Genomic DNA, 21512 nt, shown 5'->3' with positions numbered 1-21512 from the left:
TTTGGCATACAAAAAATACCAAACCTCCCATAACCTTCACTGTCATTAACCTCTTCATCACTATCTGTTGCACTAAGAAATTCCTCAGATTTCCACTCAAAATCTGACAATCCTCTATCGTCATGATCATCACATTCAACACTGACATTATCACGGTCATCATCACTATCATAAAGACTTTCTACTTCTACTTCTGCTTCGACATTACAATCTACATCACCATCTATATCACATTCAACACTCACATCTACTAGGCCCTCTAAGCACTCATTAATTCCATGTACATCACCTTCTTCAGTAGATGTACTCCAACTACAAACATAAACTTCATCCTCCACGACTCCTTCACACACATTCAACTCTTGCTCTTCTTCAACCTCATGCAACTCTTGTACGTGACCATGACTTTCAACCTCTACTTCAACAGCACCACCATCTTCTTCACCCTCGTTCACCTCTTGTAACTCACCATCTACTTCAACAGCACCACCATCTTCTTCACCCTCGTTCACCTCTTGTAACTCACCATCAACTACATCATTTACTTCAACACCGTCACCATCTTCTTCACAAACATTGACCTCTTCTAAGTCACCATCACCTTCACCATTTACTTTAACAGAATCACCATCTTCTTCAACCTCTTTTTGTACTGTACCATTACCTTCAACTTCTCCTTCCTCATTAGTAATGTCTTCAAGCATATGAATGACTTCGGGATCAGAAACTACATGGAGAATGTATAAGTGAACTTCACCATTAAGCCTAGCTAAGTTAGCCATATGCATGGCACCTCTGTCATCAATCAATTGTTCCAACCTATTTTCCAACACTAAACCCCCTCCTAAACAGTACCATAAATCTTTAAAATTCTCATATCCTAAACTTTTCACTACACTGACAATCACAAAAAAACTCCACGTGTCAGGGTCAAAGGACAAAGTTGTTGTCTCCCCTTCATACTTTAGGGTACTATCATTAATGAACTTTCCTCCATGGTGGAACACACACACAATAGCGTCCTCCATTACGCACAACACACAATAAATATATCTACAGACCTATTATGAAAACATATCACGACAAAAAAATATATATTAAAACAGGCACAGAGATCAAATAACTTTAAACATACGCACTCAGACAAAGTCAAATAACTTTAAACATACATGGGGGACCACCAAAATGCAATCAAAACCAGAGACCAAACCATACAGCAATGGGGGACCACCACAAGTGATTGTAGTTTCGATTGAATCAAAACGAATACAATAAAGCAGAAACACTTACCTCCACTGACCACGTGCTTCAGCTTCTTGCTTCCAACAACAAAAGGACCCACAGACACCGCCCACTGCATGCACTCTGCCGCTTCAGTCTCGAACTTACGATCGCGATTTTTGGCCTCTCACGCGAACCCTAATAATAAAAAGGTTTAATTCTTTCCCCAATCTCAGTTGCCCAATCTCAGTTGCCCTTATAATTTTTTCAAATTTCCTACTTTACCCTTACCCAAAACTGAATAAACACACGTGCATACCAATTATTTAATACAAAAACCGTTTTAAATGCCACGTCGGATTAGTTACTGCACTCAACCATGCCACCTAACCAATACCGTAACGGCGTTTGTCCAAATTAACGGCAGGCCTGTAATTGATTCAATTTTACAAAAACAAGGACTCAATTGATACGCCGAAAATGACGAGGACCTATTTGAAATTCATGACCAAAATAGGGACCTACGGAGACATTAAACCTATAAAGAAACTAATAATTGAGAATTTTTTTACCGTACAAGCAAATTAAATAAAATATTGAATTAGTATTACAATAATATTCTGTGTATTCTTCCACTACACAGTTATACTAAATAAAAATATTAGGAACAATTAATTATTTAACAGTAGATTACACTTTATCACATAAAAGTTTTGAGTAAAACATGCACGGTGAAGATTCTTACGAAGTGAAACAAATAAAAAAATAATTTTATTAGTAAGTTAAAATTAATTATGAATAAATTAAAAGTTAAAAGTTTACAATGAATTTATAATATATATCCTCTCAAGTTAGTTTCAAAGATAAAAACTTATGTTTTTCTTATTTTTATTTGGAAAATGTAAATATATTACACTTTTTATCCTTTGAATTTATTATGGTTGAATTAAAGTTGTTAAATTATATTAGTCTTTTTCATTTTAAGAATGATGTGTACTTAATTAAATTACAAACAGTTTAAGGTTTATCCCTCCAGAAAAAAGCTGGGAAGCTGCATGCCTGCATTCTTAGTTGGAATATTTTCTCTCTCTCTTTTATCTTTCTGGCGTTTTTTTATGCTTAAAATGTCTTACGAACAGGCACTCTCCCTTGGGATTCCCCTGTCCGATCTCGACTCCCACCCCGTCGTCGATCTGGCCATCGACGGTGCCGACGAGGTTGACCCTTTCCTCAACCTCGTAAAGGGTCGCGGTGGCTACCTCCTTAGGGAGAAGATGGTGGAGAGCGCATGCAAGAAGTTTATTGTTGTTGTTGACGAGTCCAAGCTCGTGAACTATATAGGGGGGAGTGGATTGGCCATGCCCGTTGAGGTTATTCAATTTTGTTGGAAGTTCACTGCTGAGAGGTTACGCAGGCTGTTTGAGGAGGCTGGGTGTGTTGCAAATCTTAGAACTTTCGGGGAGAAGGAGGAGCCCTTTGTCACGGACAATGGGAACTTCATCGTGGATTTGTATTTCGAGAGGAGTATCGGGGATTTGAAGGCTGCTAGTGTCGCAATATTGCAGCTTGCTGGTGTTGTGGAGCATGGCATGTTTCTGGATATGGCTACCACTGTTATTGTGGCAGGGGAACTTGGCTTGACGGTGAAGAATAAGTAGTTGCTGGCGTTTTGGAGGAGGTGGTTAGGAGAATGAAGGTAGGTTAATTGGACAAGGTTGAGCTTTGACATAGGGTTCTAACAAATTTTAGGGGGAGGGGATTTTCATGAAATCCTTTTATATTATCGAATCAGGATGTTTTGGGGAGGGAGTTTGTTTGAAAGAAGAATTAAAAGAAGTTCAGAAATCATTGAAATCGAAACAATACATGAAAATCTTGTTGCTGAATTTACTGATACAAGCAAAAGATAAGATTGAAAAAGAGTATATAAAATGACTGCAGAATTTTAAATTAACTTCTACATCACAGTATATTTCTTTCTACTCACTGTCGGTATCAGTGTATCCTAGACACTCAGAAACAAAATCACAGTAACCACACTTCCATTGCTCATCCTCAGCCACATAACTGGCTTCTCTCTGTCCAAGCCACAACTCAAGACAACTCCCTATTTCACTCTTCACCCAACCCTCATCATATGCAATCTTTTCTTCAACCAGCACTGAATGGTCCCTCTGAGACTCATATCTCAACACTAACTTTTCATTAGAAGGTTGCAGTCTCTTGCACGTATTTTGGTAACACCTCACCACATCACCAAGATTCAGTGCTGTGAATCCAGACTCTTTGCACGCTGCTCGTAGATCTTTACTTAAAGTACGACGTGGATTCAATTCAAAATAATCATACAACTGTTTGCGTGGGAAATCATGATGAGCATGTGCAACTAAACTGTCCCACAAATACTTGTAACACATTAGCTGAATCCTTCCGTTTCTTTTCTGTGCTTCTGAAGGAACCGTGTCTTGGGAACGAGTCTTTAACTCAATTAGTATCGGATTATGATCTTTCTTTGCTTTAGGCATTTGAACTTCATCGATCTTCCCCACCATCCATATGCCTTCTCCAAAAGCAAAACTCAGGATTGGAAGCTCGCGTGTTAACCCATCAAACAGCAACTGATTCACCCCATTTATGAAGTTAACAAGTTTCATTGCCATGACATCCTCAGCTGACTTCGCCTCCAGTTCCACCGTAGTCTGAACCTCTAGTTGAAGTTGAACATGTCGATTTCTACCAGCTTTCATAGCTTCAGTGTTCCTTTCTCCTCCAAAATACATTGGCTTGCCTTCGTTGTTCTTCCATTCTTCAGAGAAGAGAGAAAACTCCATTTGCCTTTCACACCATTCGGTTTGGGTGACATCGGTGACAAACAACCCTTTCTTGCTCCTAAACCGGTGGAGTAAAGTGTTGTTATCTGCTTTGGTGTTCTTCTTCTTCTTCCTCAGAAAATCGCCATAGTCCTCAATATCAGGTTCTGAACACATGGACAGACTTCTCTTGGCTTTACCTGAAACTGAGTCAATTGACTTGCCATTTCTGTGCAACTTAGAGGTTGAAGGAGGTTTGTGTTTTGAGGGTGTATAAGCTTCAGTGTAAAAGTTTTCATCATCGCTTAGTATCACAAGTGGGATCTTCTTGGAGGGTGTTCTCACCATGGTGGATGTTGGTCGACCAAGTTTGAAATTCAATAAACTATTGAGAGTGTTGAGATTATCTTGTTAAAAAGGGGCTGTTGAGTGAGAGTTGGAAGGCTTAATCGTCAAGAAAAAGGAAAAATAATTGAAGACAAAGGAAACGTAGTGGAATCTTAGTACAGTTCAAAGAAAGTAGACAATTACGAAAGAAAAAGCACTTAAGATTGAAAAGCAATTTGGGATGTAGACACTTAATGGTAAAGTGGTATAGGGGTCATAATTCAAACGGTAAACTGAACAATTCTGACAGTGTTCTTATGTCTAAAAGCCATGATCATGTAAAGCAAAGAGTGTGAACATGATATTAAGTAAAGAAAACTCTTCACTAGTTGGTACAGTCACTGGTAGGAAATAAAAAAAAAAAGTTGCCAATGAAAACCAAGGCTTATCAGGGCATATTGTGTGGCTCTGGTTGAAAACCTTCGTTGCTAAGCTATCTAGAAAGTAATGTAGCCCACAGGTAAATACTATGCACAAAAAATATATCTTTCCCTGTACAACTTGATGTATCCCTTCATCCTGCCTCCAGTTTACTATTTGTACCATATCTGTTTATATTTTTGTCAATTTTTTTTTATTTTTGTTAAAAGGACAGTGTATAATGACTAGAATTCTTATATTTTTATCATTAGTGCAGAGGAATTCTAGTAATAGCTAAGTAGATATATATCATAATGTACCATTTTCTTATTTATAATATTTTTATTATTCTTTTATTTTATTATTTTGATAATTTTATTCTTTTTATTAAGATGAAATTAAATAAATAGAAAATTAAAAAAAAAAAGATGTCAGAGCCATTAAAATCCATTTAAGATTCGTTTTAGTGGATTTTACGTGTCAAGAGAGGAGCTCGACACTCAGCTGGTGGAGGACATGTGTTGACACATGAGCGGATGTCCGTTTTTGACTTGGGAAGCAAAACTTTGATTTTCAGAAAATCCACTCCACTCACTTCATACACCCTTCTTCCCCAGATTCTGAAAAATCTCATTCTCTCCTCCTTCTCTCTACATCTCCTTCATCTTCTCTCTAAGAAAACACTCACTTTCTCTTCTCCGATCATCATTCAGGCACCGCAGAAACACTTCAGGCGTCAAGAGCTTCCAGTTAAACCGTTCGGTTTGTGAAGCTGAGCTGGTAAGTTCTTCCTTCTTTCAGTCGTGCGTTTTCTTGGACATGCAAACCAAGTCCTGGTTTCATGTGTTGATCACCCTTCTCAAATGAGTGGTTCTGATAGTGTTGGGTTTTCACCTTGTGTAGTTTGGATTGTTGAGCGTTGAAGGTAGAAGGATTCTTAGAAGTGAATAAGTGGTTCTATTGGTGAACGTTCGCTCACATTAGAGGTAAGGGAAGCTTATATAATTTAATTTGTATGTTGTTTGAATTGCATGTACATTCGTTGAGTTGATGAGTTAATATGAATTATGATTGTTGATATGTTTTGACTATACGAAGTATGATTGTTGATATGTTTTGACTATATGAAGTATGATTATTTACTATGGTATGGGTGTTTAATTTTATGAAAATAGATGTTGAGAAATGAATTGAGATAAATGATTTCTAAGTATGAAATTTCCCTAAGATAATGTGTGTTCGTTACTGAACGGTCTTTGACCGTTCGGTTTTTATAGGAGACTAGTTTAGAACTGAATTCTTTCATTTGGAAAGAATTTATGTTGAGGACGAGCGTCTTCGTCTAGTACAATTTGTGTACAGGCATTCCACCAAGGATATCATTTCCTCGGTATTTTAAAATAAAACTTAAGTATATCTGTGTAGTAGTATGTCCGTTCGTTCTTGAACATTAGTCAAATGATATTCTATATTCACCAAGCGCTCGTATCATTTAATGCTAGGTCTTTTACCAAGCGCTAGTATCATTTAATGTTAGGTCTTTGACTAAGCGCTCGTACGATTTAGAGCTAGGTCTTTCACCAAGCGTTCGTACTATTTATTGTTGGGTCTTACACCAAGCGCTCATTCTATTTTCTATAAACTACCTGGATGAAAATAGGGTTCGTCTAAATTCAATATTATACTCTCTCTACCGTGTTCGGTCTTTGACTGACATTCGGTTTTCTGATGTTAAATTCAAATAGACTAAGTATTTATAAGCGTTCGGTTTCTTCATGTGATTATTCAATGTATTAGTCTTTGAACTCTGATGAGTCAATTCATTGAATTGACTCCCCTTGTAAATCACATTCTTTCTGTTTGTTCTTGTGACATACGATTGTACTCTGGTCCGTTCTCAACTTGGTAGTAACCCTCTCGGTCTTAATCTTTTCTGGAACTGGAGATCTCTCGGTCTCGCTCCAAGGGTTCGGTCTAATTTTGAGTTCAGGGTGAACGTTCGGTATTTTTGTATCTTAAGTGGTCTTAGTTAAAACTGAAGTTTGAAACTGGAAGATGATGGAATATGATGTATATTAAATGTATTTGAATTATGGACGAGCATTCCGGGGAGGAATAGCTCATGAATGATTATTGGAAATTTGGTAAAGTATGAATGTGGGCATGCTAAGCTGGCGGTTCATCCTGATGTTCCGTGATTACTTGTCCTCACGTAGAGAGGGTAAGTCATGTGTGGGAACGACAAGAGGTCCTAGTTCTTATGGTTAATTTGGACAGATATGACTAACCTCGGGTGGCAGTTGTTGAGGGTATCCCAGTTACTACATCACCCGGGTGCACGAACGTCGTAGCTCCACAAAATTCATACAGTCCGGACAGTTAGTCTAGTATTAGGCTTTGTATGAACGAGTGATGAATTATCTTGTTTGGTATTGATTGCGTGAAATATATGTTTATACATGAATTAAATTACATAAACTTACCCTATGTCTTTCTGTCTTGTCTGTTTTGTACGATCGGTTGTCCTTCTGTTGCAATGATCATCCATGTGGATGTGAGCAGAAGGAGACGAGCTGCTGGAAGAAGCGTTGGAGGAAGATAACTTAGTCGAGGTAGAAGTTAAGACCGAACAGTAGAACCGTTCGGTCTGTTTATTAGCTTAGTTTTAAGATGATCGTTCGATCATCCTTTCTCTCGTCTTTTGATAGGACCGTTCGGTATAGTCTTTTGTAAACCGTTCAGTCGGGGTTTGCTTTTGTTGTTCGATTTTAATTTTCTAGTTCTTTCTGTAAAGGTCGTTCGGCCATAAGCTTACTTCTCTATTATGTAAGACTGAGCTGTAATATTATTAAATGTGATTATTCTATTATATGGTTTTGACACTGTATTTTTGGGATGTTACAAAAGACATTAATTAATCAAATATTTCGTATTATAAATTTGTAGATACAAATAATCCAAACAAAATAATTGAAATTAAACCTAAAACAATTTCAAATAGAAAAGCTTCAATAATGTTTATTTGTTCACGAAGTAAAACGAAAGGTAATATGTAACCTTAAATATAAATCTATATTGATCATGAATTTCAAGATCAAAAATTATAATTAATATAGTAAAAAGTTATAAAATGTTTTATACTAAAATTTACTATTCTCTCAAAATTACAAATAAAGTAAGTTATATTTTCTTAGGATGAATAACTGGAATCAGACGAGATTATTATCAAAATTGAAAATAAAAAACCTAACTAATGATAATAGACATATAGAAATTACATGAAATAAGTTTGTTATTTTATACAAATTCCCTAAATTTTCATTTTTTAGAGAAAAAAATAAAAATTAATAAATTATCATAGACTAATAAAAATAAACATAGTAAGATAATTTAAAAATAAATTCTTACATCTATTCATAATTGTGATTTAGTAATTGCAATTCAAAGGTTAAAATAAGAAATAGTCATTGCAATTTAAAAGACCTACAAGATCAATAAACAAACACTTGAAAAAATAAATCTTTTTAAGACTCGTTATACTCCTAAAGATTGAAATTCCTTTACCTCCACAGGATACAAATATTTAAATTTCATATTTTTGGATATTTTTTTAACCTTTTATTAATACTAAGTAGCACCCAAAAGTTTGTATTCGTTTTTTCATGATATTATGCATGGGTTAGATATATTATGGCGAGTTCGTCAGATTTCATATTGTTTTCCATAATTGAATCTGATAAGTGAAATTCCGGGTAATTGTTTTCATAGTCTTTTGTCCAAACAAATGACTCATCGAAATAATGAGTTACTATTGATATCGACACATCTGAAATAGCTAAATGTTAAGGAGTTCTTCTATTCAATCATTTCCTTCTCCTTTTTACTAGATATCTTGTTCGTACACATCTTCTCTTTGTTTCTCGAGTCTATAATGAGTTACCGACAAAGTTCGAAAAGGTAAAATCTTTGATGATTCCCTCATACATGATTAAGTTGCAAAAACTTTTGGATAGGTATACTACATCTGAACTAAATTCTTTATGGTTAAAGAATCTCTTTCTAGTTGCTCTAGAACAATTAGGAGATTCTCTAGAAGAAATACAGAATTTTGCTTTTGGTAGCTAAGAATCAATATTGGAATCTCATTAATCTCATAAGTATTATATCAAATTGGTTTAATCATTTTCGAGGTCCTTTTTATGCAGATTTGTCTCAAATTGGTCTTTGAGATAATTTTTAACTCAATTAGGTCTTTGTGTACAAAATTGATTCAACTGAACCCTTGCCGTTAATTTGCAATGAATGACGTTAAGTTTTCAGTCATGTGACATGTTGAGTTTGCAAATGTTAACCAAGTGACACATTGAGCAAACTTAAGCATCTAATGGGGTTCTGCCATGGGCAGCCCTCTTCCATCCCCAATTAGGGTTTCGAATACAACAATAATGGAAGCTCGCGTGAGTCGTCATGAGCCGAGAGGGGTTTTTCTCTTTGGTGGTGGTTGTTCTCTCGCATTTGCGATTTATGGTTCTTTTGGTTTGGTTATTTTGCAGGTTGGAGAAGATGTTGGAGTCGTAGTAGAGGAGGCTTGCAAAGGGTTTGAACTTGCGTTCGCGATTTTGGGTTCTGACTAGGAAGGTAGTGGCGAGATTTGAACGTTTTGCACTAGGTTTCATAGCAATTAGGTTCTATTTTATGGAATTTTATGAGTGTAGGTTTCGATCTGGAGGTACATTAATGATAGAAATTAAATGTTGGTGTGAACATGACTGTTAGGGTTTACTTGGCTTGACTGAACTAGGGTTGACTTTTGATACTATTCGTAATAGAGGAGAAGGTTCTGTGTTGGGTGCCACGTAGTTAACATTTGCAAACCCAACATGCTACCATTTGGACATGCTACGTGACTAAAAACTTTACGTTGTTCATTCAAATTAACGAAAAGAGTTCAAATAAATCAATTTTGCATAAACAGAAACCTAATTAACTGAAAGGCCAATTTGAGACAAATCTGCATAAAAAAAGACCTTGAAAATGATTAAACCTACAAAATTCCAACAATTTGATCGTTTTTTGAAAAATACAAAGCATCTAAATCATCCAAGTAAAGGAATATATTCCTTGTTAGACCATTACTTATTCACAAACCTTGAAAGGACTAATAGTTTTCATTCCCCTGCCTAGCCCTACCTCCCCTAATAGGGTATTTTAGTGAAAATTATGACTTGGATATCAATTATACAAATAATCCAGCAGTTTAGTCATTAATTTGTAATTTTCTTTTGATGCTAAAGAATTCTTAAAAGCAGCCATGTGCAATCTTGTTCCATTTTCCAACCTCTCCCTGTCCCTTTGATTGACTTCCTGAAATTGCTTTATTTCTAAGATTCGAGAGTTGGCAGCTGGGCTCTCATTTTTCAAGATACATGCAAGAATGAATGCGAATTTTGGGCATCTCTTGGTTTGTAATGGTAGGAGAAAGGTATGATCAAATATCCTTCCATATTTCCACAGTTGTCTGCGATACCTTTCTTCTTTACTACCAAGAAGTAAGAAGGCAGTTTCAAGGGCCCGTATCTGAGGCTCAAACCTTTTGGCGTATATTGCTGCTAGGAATTGTCCAGATGAACATTGAAAAGCTTCACAGAGTTTGAAGGCAATGGGAACCACATGCATACCGGTGTAGGTCAAATGTGTATCATATATAAAACTCTGTACACCACAGACCATTCCTCTATGATTTGCATTGTACAAAAACCTATAAAGAGTGTTTCTCAGAAGCTCAGATGTTGAGAAATGATTATGAATCGTAGATATGGTATCCCGTCGTATGTTGATACCTCCAAGAGGGAAATCTCTAGCATAAAACTGACGAAAACCGCTTTGAATGTGTTGGAGAGAATTGGAAAAGTTCTCAGCTGATCGGACAGAAAATTTCAGGATAGAACAAGCCAAGAATGAATATGCCTTAGCATTTTCATATATTTCTCCAGATTCATGGATAGTTGTTGCATAACCACCATCAAACATTCCAGATCGATTTAGTAAAGGGAAATCGATATCTTCAGGAATCTCTAATTCATCGAAGGCTGGGAACATTCTCTCCGTTCTTCCATATCCAGGGTTTTTCAGTTGAAATGCCAAAATAAAAATAACACCTATATGATATTGTGAGATAGAATTAATACTTTCAAAAATATCCTTACCAAGTCGGCACACTTGGTTGTCTTCTAACGGAATCAGTCGCATGGCTTTTCGTCCTCGGAGTTTGTCATCAGGAAAGTCATCGGTTCCAGTCACTTCTTCGAAGGTCAGCGTCTTAAGACATTCATACTCCTCTGGTAACTGAGATATTACAGGCCGAAGGTGCCTGAATACGTTATCCCAATGATTTGGTGCAGATGTTTGGGTGGTGGTGGTGGTTGTTGGAGGCAGGATCCCAGAGTAAATCGGAGCTTGGGTGCTTTCCTGTTGCCCTGATCCCCCAGAGCTAGACGGACCACTGTCTCTCAGTTCTCTCAGTTTTCTCATGACTTCATCCATTTTGAAATTCTAAGATCTGGCCCTCTTCGCGCACAATCAAGTCTTTTTAGGTTAAGTACCACAAGCCGCACAATCGAGTCTTTAGGTTAAGGTGTGTTTCTGTTTTTGAATTGTGGGCTCCTCTATATGCACCTGCAAGATTTCTTTTTGCACTTCCAACAAAAATTTCAGTGTCTAAATAAGCTTTTAAGTAATTTTTCCCCCTCTCCTGTAATTACTTCATCCATTTACAACCTACTTTTTTTTAACCTAAATCTTTAGCTACACCTCCCTTTATTTAATCAGATTTCAAAATCTGATTTTAAATTAAATTTGAGAATTCACCAATTTCAAAATATAATTTATGGATACATTAGATTTCGAAATTTATTTTAAAATTGGAATTTCAAAATTTCATTAATAAACTAACTTGATTTTGAAATTATTTTAATGAACTTATCAAATTTAAAAATTTAAATAAAAAAACTTATTAAATTTCAAATTCAGTTAAATAACTTATCAAATTTTAAAATTCCACGAATATATTTTCTAAATTTTGAAATATGATATTTGTTTCTTTTGAATTTTGAAATCTGAACAAATTCAAAATTCAATACTCATTCTATTATTTTATATTATTTATTATTTTGTTTTTTCAATTTTTTTGTTTTACATTTTTTTAATGTGTTTTATTTATTTTAGTTTAATGAATTATATTGTAAAACCTTAAAATATTAATATATATGTAAGTATATTAACATTAAAAATTTTATTAAATTTTAACATAAAAAATAAATTTTAAAAAAATATGTTAACCAGATTTTGACATTAAAATATATATTATTTTTAATTATATTAATTTTAAAATTCGATTAACCTAATACCGTACCTTTTACTATTTTAATTTTGACTATTTTGAAGATTAATTTGTTTTTTTTTACTTGAAAGATATTTGATTTCTATAAAAATAAAAAGAAAGATATTTTCATGAAAGCTTAACAAGTCAGTAAATTTTAATACTCATGGCATTTTCAAATGTTGTCGGAGTACATATTTGATTAATTCTCATTTGTCTACAAATTAATTTTTATTTTTGACATTTAAACATGGAATCAAATAGATGCTAAACTGAGAATATGTTATGTGATATTTTAGTTTCTTTATATATATATATATATATATATATATATATATATATATATATATATATATATATATATATATATATATATATATATATATAATAAAACTATAATTATCACATGATACTATAATTATCACATGATACTATAGAACCGTTATAAAGTGATATGTAGTCATCCAAAATAATTATAAATTTTAAATTTTATATACAAACATCCTAAACCAAAATTATTTATAAATACTACTCCCAAGAAAATTACTCTACAACATCGTCTTCATCAAGAGCCTGATCTAGGAACACCTCATCTCCTTCTACTTACATCCACAATATGATCATAGCAAAGAGAGAAAACAAAGAGAACATACACCACAAATACATATAGAAGGGTAAACTAGAAGAAAACAAATAATAATATATGAATACAATTAAACATTCCGGTAATATACACACACCAAAACATCAAACCAAACTAAACTTTGTATTTGACCAACTCTTGACTTGTGGTGAAACAGCTGACCCACCCCAAGCTATCACACAAGGTAAGTCTGTTACCACTCACCTTAGGTTGAGGAAAAGCCCCTAGGCTAGGACCTCCAGCTATTCTCACGACATGCCTCCAGCTATTAAAATGTCAGGATGAACTCCAAGACTGAGCTTCCCATATTCATACTTACAACCTTTTAAACTACCACTGAGAAATTTCTCCTTGGAATTCTCTTTCACACAATTTGAAACCATATATTTTACTTTGATACTCCTATAATGCTCATACACAATCACACATCATCCACAATTGAATCAATTACATATCTCAAACTAGTCAAGAATAAAGAAGAAAATAATACATCACAATTTGTACTAGTCGCTCGGCGAATCACCTCGTTGAGCGACCCCAAAGTGCTCTTGCTCAGCGACCTTACTCGTTGTGTGAATCCTCGCGAAAATACCACTAGACTCCAAACAACTCGCTCAACGACCTCGTTTGGTGAGCGAATAAAACTCCAGGTAGTACTAGACTCCAACCTCTCGCTCAGCGACACAACTCGCTAGCGACTCCTTCAGACAGTAGTTAGTCCAGACCTTCCAAGCACTCGCTTAGCGACCCAACTCGCTGAGCGAATAAAACTCAACTCCAGACCTCACCCTCTCGCTCGGCAACCCTGCTCGTTGTGCGAAACTTTAAACAGTGGTCCAGACCCCCAACTGACTCGCTCAACGACCCTGTTCGTTGTGCGAATAGAAAGACAGTGTGGCAGACTATGTAACCACTCGCTGAGCGACTCCACTCGCTCAGCGAGTCTGCAAAATTCTACAGCACCAAACTGCATAATTACCCAACTCACTCCAAAATTTACCAATTCCAAATATTTTCCCCTTCTAATCCTCCTAGATTGTGTTATATACTTAATTAAACTTAACTAAGCGTGTCTTAACCTTTCTAACCTCAAACTAAACAAGTAGCCTCAAGATCTCACCTAGAAACCTACAAAAAATCAACTTAGGGACCCAAATTGAATTCTACCATTTATGGCATAATTCCAAGCATTTTAGGGACTCCAACAAGTCCCATTTGACTTACCAAAATTATCCCAATAGACCACTTGAGCACCTAACCCCAAATTCACAAATTCACTACTCTACTTCCTCAAAAATAGCTCTAAACCAAGACAAATTGAATACACTCATAACCAACTCATGTTATTACATATTTCCAATATTTTATACACCCAATGACAGATCAAACTTCACTCTATATAGTTCACAATCTCATATCATCATTCCATAATAAAAAAACAATCAAAACTTCACATTATCCATCTACCTTAAACATAAATTAAGTGCAACCAATTCAAGAATCATACAACTACCAAACGTACATGATTAATTATCAATTAAATAAATTATAGTTTCCCTTACCTATATCTAACTCGCACAACTCTAGAAAATACCCCGATCATGGTTGCTCTGCGAGGAATTTCTAGTATGATAATTGCATCTTACAAGAATTTATGGTGAATGTATTGCGTATAATAATAGTGTAATGTTTTTCTTTGAATTTTTCATGGTAGCTCACCCTTACTTGTTTGTTTGTGCCGGAAAAATTTTATTTTTGTGATGATCGTATAACGTTTATGTTATACGGGAGCAGATGACGAAACGACGTCCGAACCAATACAAGTGAAGGAGGAAGCAGCATAAAAAGGAAGAGTAGTTTAAAAGAAATAAATAAATTTAGGAGTGTTTTAATGATGTAAAAAAAATATAATGTATTTCCAGTGTGAACTATATTACTCCTAAATGGATGATTGTAATACTGTACGATGTTTATATTATTAATGAAATAATTTTATGTGTGAGATGTTTAATTTTTTGGGTGTTACATTTAGTGGTATCAGAGCGGTTCGTCCTTAAGACGACCTAAGAGTTGTGGATTAATCCTACAAACTCATATTATAAATCATAATAACAATAATTCTCTGTGTGAATAGAGAGAAATGGCACGTAGACAACCCAACGGTGAAACCCCTAAGATACCCAGCCTTGCAAGGGCTTTAGAATCTATCGCATCCGCTCTTCAACAACAGGGAGCTGCTTTAATGCAACAGCACGAAACGGCCCTACAACAGATAGAAGCGGCCAGACTAAATTCTGAAGCAAGCCAAAGACAACATGTGGAAACCTTAAGACAGCTAGCCGAGAATGACACCCATGTGGAAGCTCAACCTCAGAGAGTTTAGGAATGGACCTTAGAAAATTTTCTGCAACATCGTCCAGCTATTTTTAATGGGAAAACAAGTCCGGATGAGGCTGATCTCTGGATAAGGAACATGGAAAAGATTTTTGAAGCGAAAAGGTGTCCACCCGAAACTAGGTTGGCATACTCTGAGTATCAGCTATCTGGGGAAGCAGTACATTGGTGGAACAACACAAGGCTAGTATTAGAGGAAAGTGGTGAGATTATAACTTGGGAAATTTTTAAGAGTAAATTTTATGTTGAGTACTTTCCGGATATTGTGAGACATTTGAAAGAGGTGGAGTTCTTGCAGCTGGTGCAAGACAACAAATCCGTAGCTGAATATGCAGACAGGTTCAAACACTTGGTTCGTTTCTACACCCAACCGTCAAATGAAGAATGGAGGTGTAGGAAATTCAAAAATGGATTGAGAGCAAACATTCAACTAGCTGTGAATCCTTTAGCTATTAAGGAGTTTGCTGCTTTAGTGGAACATACCAAAGCTGTGGAAAGGTTAATAAGTGAGATTGAAGTTCAGAAGTTATCAAGGGTAGGAGGACTATCTGGGTCACGTGTTGGACAGAACATAAGGATCCGACCTTATGAAAGACCGCAACCTCAAAGGAATCCTCATCAACAGCAACCCCAAAATAAAATAATCCGATGTTACGTTTGTGGGGGACCTCATCTGAAGAGTGTTTGTCCACAAGTTATTTCACTCAACAAATGTTTCCTTTGCGGAGCATAAGGACATTTTGCTAGAAACTGTCCCTCTAAAAGAGAAGCAACTCAACCTCAACAACCGATTCAATAGAGATGGACTGACAATAGGCCCCAAGAAACTGGAAGGGTCTATGCTTTGACTGAAGCAGAAGCTGCAAAATTAGGTAATCTCATCATTGGATGTTGTATGATAGTTGGTAGAGAGTTGAATGTGCTATTTGATTCTGGAGCGATACACTCCTTTTTGTCTGAAACTCTTATTCAAGAGTTGAACCTACCCGTGAGAGAGTTATAATATGATCTCATGGTATCTGCACCAGCCTCTAAATTGATAAAAACATCGATGATGTGTCCTCAATGTCCGATAGTTATAGAAGGACGTAGGTTCAAAGTACATCTTATATCTTTACCCTTACAAGGTTTAGATGTAATCTTAGGAATGGATTGGTTATCTGCCAATCGTATCCTTATAGATTGTAGCAAAAAGGAGTTGATTTTCCCTAATCCTAAAGAAGCGGAGTTGTTATCAGTACAACAAGTGTTAAAGGAAGTCAAAGAAGGATCTTCGTGTTTCGTTATCTTCACTCATGTGGAAGTCGAGATAAATGAACAAAATCTTGATATTCTTATAGTTAATGAGTTTAGTGATGTGTTCCCAGAAGAAGTACCAAGATTGCCTCCTCAACGAGAAATAGAATTCTCCATTGATTTAATACCCGGAGCTGGACCAGTATCAGTAGCTCCATATCGAATGGCTCCGGCAGAGTTAATTGAATTGAACTAGCAAATTGAAGAACTAATGGAGAAGCAATTTATTCGACCAAGAGTGTCACCTTGGGGAGCACCTGTATTGTTGGTAAAGAAGAAGGATGGAAGCTCTAGATTGTGTGTCGACTATAGACAGTTGAACAAGCTAACCATCAAGAACAAATATCCTCTACCTAGGATTGATGATCTGCTGGACCAGTTGCATGGAGCTCAGGTGTTTTCAAAGATAGATCTTAGGTCTGGGTATCATCAAATTTTGGTGAAGACAGATGTACAGAAAACCGCTTTTAGATCCAGATACGGACACTACGAGTATGTAGTTATGTCGTTCGATATAACTAATGCTCCAGCTCTATTCATGGATTTCATGAACAGAATCTTTCGACCATTCCTAGATAAGTTTGTCGTAGTCTTTATAGATGACATACTTGTCTATTCTAAGACTCAAGAAGAACATGTTGAACACTTAAGAACCATCCTTGGGATCTTGAGAGAGAAGAAATTGTATGCAAAGATGTCAAAATGCGAGTTTTGGATGCAAGAAGTAAAATTCTTAGGACATGTTATATCATTTCAAGGCTGAGCGGTGGATCTAACAAAAGTTGTAGTAGTGTTGCAGTGGGAAAGACCGAAGACTATAACAGAAATAAGGAGTTTTGTGGGATTAGCTGGCTACTATAGAAGGTTTATAGAGAGTTTCTCTAGAATAGTAGCGCCTTTAACACAACTGACTCGTAAAGATCAACCATTTGTCTGGACGGATAAGTGTGAGAAGAGTTTTTTGGAGCTGAAGCAGAAGTTGACTAGTGCACCGGTTTTGGTAATCCCTGAACCAAGTAAAAAGTTTGAAGTTTATTGTGATGCTTTTCATCAGGGATTAGGTTGTGTGCTCATGCAAGAAAGAAGAGTGGTGGCATACGCTTCAAGACAATTAAAGACTCATGACAAGAACTATCCTACTCATGATTTGGAATTGGCAGCGGTGGTATTTTCCTTGAAGATTTGGCGGCACTATCTCTATGGAACTCAATTTCAAGTATTCAGCGATCACAAAAGCTTGAAGTACTTATTTGACCAAAAGGAGCTGAATATGAGGCAAAGACGGTGGATGAAATTCTTGAAGGATTATGATTTCGAACTCCTATATCATCCAGGAAAAGCAAACGTGGTAGCCGATGCTTTGAGTAGAAAGACAATTCATGTTTCTCATATGATGATCAAAGAACAGGAGTTGGTGGAGAAGTTCAGAGATCTGAAGTTACAGATGGAGTTTGGAGAAGATTTCATTAGATGTAGTAGTCTGACTATATCTAGCTATTTTCTTATTTTAATTAAAGAGAAGCAATTGTCGGATCTTGGCTTGAAAAAGATAACAAAAATGATCGGTACAGATAAGGCTAAAGAATTTAGGCTAGGATCTGATGATGTATTAAGATTTAGAAGTAGAATATGTGTACCAGACAATGCAGATATAAAAAGACTAATCTTTGAAGAAGGACACAAAAGTCATTTTAGCATACATCCCGGTATGACTAAATTGTATCAAGATCTCAAGGAATCCTATTGGTGGCCAGGAATGAAGAAGGAAGTAGTACAATTTGTAGCGGCTTGTTTAATTTGTCAGAAGGCAAAAGTGGAACATCAGAAACCTGGAGGATTGCTACAACAATTAGACATACCAGAATGGAAATGGAATACCAGAATTAAACAACTCCAGTTATTATAGCTAAGTAGATATATATAATAATTATCATTTTCTTAATTTTAGTATTTTTATTATTATTCTTTTGTTTTATTATTCTGATGATTTCATATTTTTTGATTAAATCAAACAAAATAAATATGAAATTAAAAAACATTAATTAATTAAATATCTTCTCAACCGTATTGTAAATTTGTAGTTATAAATAATCCAATCAAATAATAAAAATTAAATCAAACACAATTTCATAGAAAAACTTCAATTTTTTTTAAAGTAAAAACATGTAACCTTAAACATAAATCTATATTGATAATAAATCTCAAAAATAGGAAATTATAATTAATATAATAAGAAATTATAAAATGTTTTATACTAAAAGTTAGTATTATTCTTAAAATTACAAATAAAATAAGTGATATTTTTCTAATATGAATAAATAGAGACGAGATTATTATTAAAACCAATAATAATAGGCTTGTAGAAACTTTCGTATTTTTATACACATTTCCTAAATTTCTATTTTCGATAGAAACAAAAATAAAATTCAATAATTTATAAGGGATGAATAAAAATAAATAGAGTGACATAATTTAAAAATAAATTCTTTATTTATCATGTGATTTCATACCAAAAAGGTTGAAATAAAAGAGTAATTACAATTTAAAATACTTAAAAAATTAAAAAAAAACACTTGGAAAAATAAATATTTTCGAGAGTCGTTATATTCTTAAAAATTGAAATTCAAGAAACATGAAAATTATGGCTTGAATATGAATTATACAAATAATCCAATGGTTTAGTCATTTATTTTTAATTTTCTGTAAAGAATTCTTAAGATCAGTCATCCTCTCCCTGTACTATTTGTACTATTTTCTGTTTATATTTTTGTCAATTATATTCTTATTTTTATTAAACACCTTTTATAATAGCTATAATTCTTATAAGTTCATCATTAGTGTAGAGAATTGTAGGGATTATAGTAAAGTAGATATATATCATTAATATATTATTTTCTTTTTTTAGTATTTTTTATTATTCTTTTATTTTATTATCTTTATCATTTTATTTTACTTTATTAAGATGAAACTAAATAAACAGAAAATTAAAAAAAAAGACATTAATTAATCAAATATCTGATCATGTCCTCTGTATTATAACGTTGTAGTTACAAATAATCAACCAAACTTATAGAAATTAAATATCACACAATTCTAAATAAAAAAAACTTATTTATTTTTATTTGTTCAACAAATAAATCAAAAGGTAACATATAAATAACCTTAATAATAAATATAATTCTCGAGAATTAAAATTAATATAAAAAGAAAATATTATCAAAATTAAAAATCAAATAAGTCATATTTTCTTAAGATCAATAATTAAAAAAAGTCGTTGCAATTCAAAGGTAGAAATAAAAAACGATAATTGTAAATCAAAAGACTTAGAAACAAAAGACTCGTCATACTCTTAAAAGTTAAAATTAAAGAGACATTGAACACATGGAAGATCTTGACACATCATTTCCGAATCACCTCACTAAATCCACAAAAGAAAAATCATTTTTTCCAGACTCATTATACTCCTAATGATTGAAATTCAACACATGAAAATAATGGGTTGGATATCAATTATTCAATAAATGAGTCACTAAACCATAATTCTTTTTTGATGCTAAAGAATTCTTAAACTCAGTCATGTGCAATCTTGATCCATTTTCCAACCTCTCCCTGTCGCTTTGACTAATTTTCTCAAATTGCTTTATTTCCAAGATTCGGGAGTTGGCAGCTGGGCTCTCATTTTTCAAGATACACGCAAGAATGAAAACGAATCTTGAACATCTCTTGGTTTGTAATGGTTTGAGAAAGGTAAAATCAAACAAATTTGCATACTTCCACATTTGTCTGCGATATCTTTCATCTTTACTTTCATGAAGCAAGAATGCAGTTTCCAGGGCGTCTATCTGAGGTTCAATCAATTCGCTGTATATAACTGTTAGGAGTTGAACATATGAGCATTGAAAAGCTTCGCAGAGTTTGAAGGCAATGGATACCACATGCATACCGTCGTGTTGTAAATAAATATCATATAGAGAACTCTGTACATCATAGACCTTTCCTCTATGATTTGCATTGTACAGAAACCTGTAAAGAGTGTTTCTCAGAAGATCAGCTGTGAATTCACAATGAATTTTGGATATTGTATTCCGTTGTATGTTGATACCTCCAAGGGGGAAATCTCTACCATAAAACTTCCGAAAACCGCTTTGAATTTGTTGGAGAGAATTGGAAAAATTATCAACTGATCGGACAAAATATTTCAGGATAGAACAGGCCAAGAATGAATATGCCATAGCATTTTCATATATTTCTCCAGATTCATGGATAGTTGTTGCATAACCATCATCAGGTATTCCAGATCGATCTAGTGAGAAGTAATCGATATCTTCAGGAATCCCTAGTTCATCGAAGGCTGGAAACATTCTCTCCGTTCTTCCATCTCCAGGGGTTTTGAGTTGAAAGGCCAAAAGAAAAATAACACCTAGATGATATTGTGAGATAGAGTAATCAATACGCTCAAAGAGGTCCTTACCAAGTTAGCACACTTGGTTGTCTTCTAACGGAATCAGTCGAATGGCTTTTTTTCCTCGGAGTTTGTCATCTGGAAAGTCTCTGGTTCCAGTGTCTCCTTGGAAGATCCGCTTTATATCAGCTGAAAAGTTCTCTGGTAAATCAGGTGTTAGTTGCCTAAATAAGATTTCCCAATTTGGTGTAGAGGATTGGGTGGCGGTGATTGTTGGTGGCGGGATCCCAGAGTAAATCGGAGCTCGAGTGCTTTGCTGTTGCCCTGATCCGCCAGAGCTCGACGGACTTCCGTTTATCATTTTTCTCTTCATTTTGAAATTATAAGTTCTGGACGAGTCGTTAGGATAAGTGCCCACAAGCAGCACAATCGAATATATAGAGGTTAAGGTGTATTTCTGGTCTTAAATTGTGGGCTCCTCTATGCAGCTGAAAGGTTTTTTTGTTATAATTACTTATTCATCTACTATCTACTTTTCTTAACATGCCTGTCTCTTCGTCTAACCCGATTTTAAAATTTCATCTTGGAACTCACCAAATTTTAAAATTTAATTTATAGACT

General features: G+C 34.8%; 3 protein-coding genes and 3 pseudogenes across 3 annotated transcripts; 3 read left to right on the top strand and 3 right to left on the bottom strand.

Moving 5' to 3' along the window:
* The first annotated feature begins 2271 nt into the window (after positions 1 to 2271).
* Positions 2272 to 2929, top strand: LOC124823888 (putative ribose-5-phosphate isomerase 2 pseudogene; annotated as a pseudogene).
* A 140-nt stretch (positions 2930 to 3069) lies between these two features.
* On the bottom strand, positions 3070 to 5057 carry LOC124823887 (exonuclease V, chloroplastic pseudogene; annotated as a pseudogene).
* A 4708-nt stretch (positions 5058 to 9765) lies between these two features.
* Positions 9766 to 11372, bottom strand: LOC148205684 (uncharacterized). The gene has a single exon (XM_088103674.1). It carries the CDS (start codon positions 11319 to 11321, stop codon positions 10011 to 10013), a length of 1311 nt encoding a protein of 436 aa, XP_087959800.1. The 5' UTR covers positions 11322 to 11372; the 3' UTR covers positions 9766 to 10010.
* A 3900-nt stretch (positions 11373 to 15272) lies between these two features.
* Positions 15273 to 15926, top strand: LOC148205683 (uncharacterized). Its single transcript, XM_088105001.1, has one exon. It carries the CDS (start codon positions 15273 to 15275, stop codon positions 15924 to 15926), a length of 654 nt encoding a protein of 217 aa, XP_087961127.1.
* Positions 15927 to 16247: 321 nt separating this feature from the next.
* On the top strand, positions 16248 to 16685 carry LOC148205682 (uncharacterized). Its single transcript, XM_088104997.1, has one exon. It carries the CDS (start codon positions 16248 to 16250, stop codon positions 16683 to 16685), a length of 438 nt encoding a protein of 145 aa, XP_087961123.1.
* A 3133-nt stretch (positions 16686 to 19818) lies between these two features.
* On the bottom strand, positions 19819 to 21296 carry LOC148205681 (uncharacterized; annotated as a pseudogene).
* Between the last annotated feature and the right edge of the window lie 216 nt (positions 21297 to 21512).

Source organism: Vigna umbellata, chromosome 1 (assembly GCF_029865625.1).
Source record: "Vigna umbellata cultivar VRB3 chromosome 1, Vumbellata_1.0, whole genome shotgun sequence".
Taxonomy (NCBI): domain Eukaryota; kingdom Viridiplantae; phylum Streptophyta; class Magnoliopsida; order Fabales; family Fabaceae; genus Vigna; species Vigna umbellata.
The sequence above is the reverse complement of the archived record's forward strand: the minus strand, read 5'-3'. Positions and strand labels throughout refer to the sequence as shown.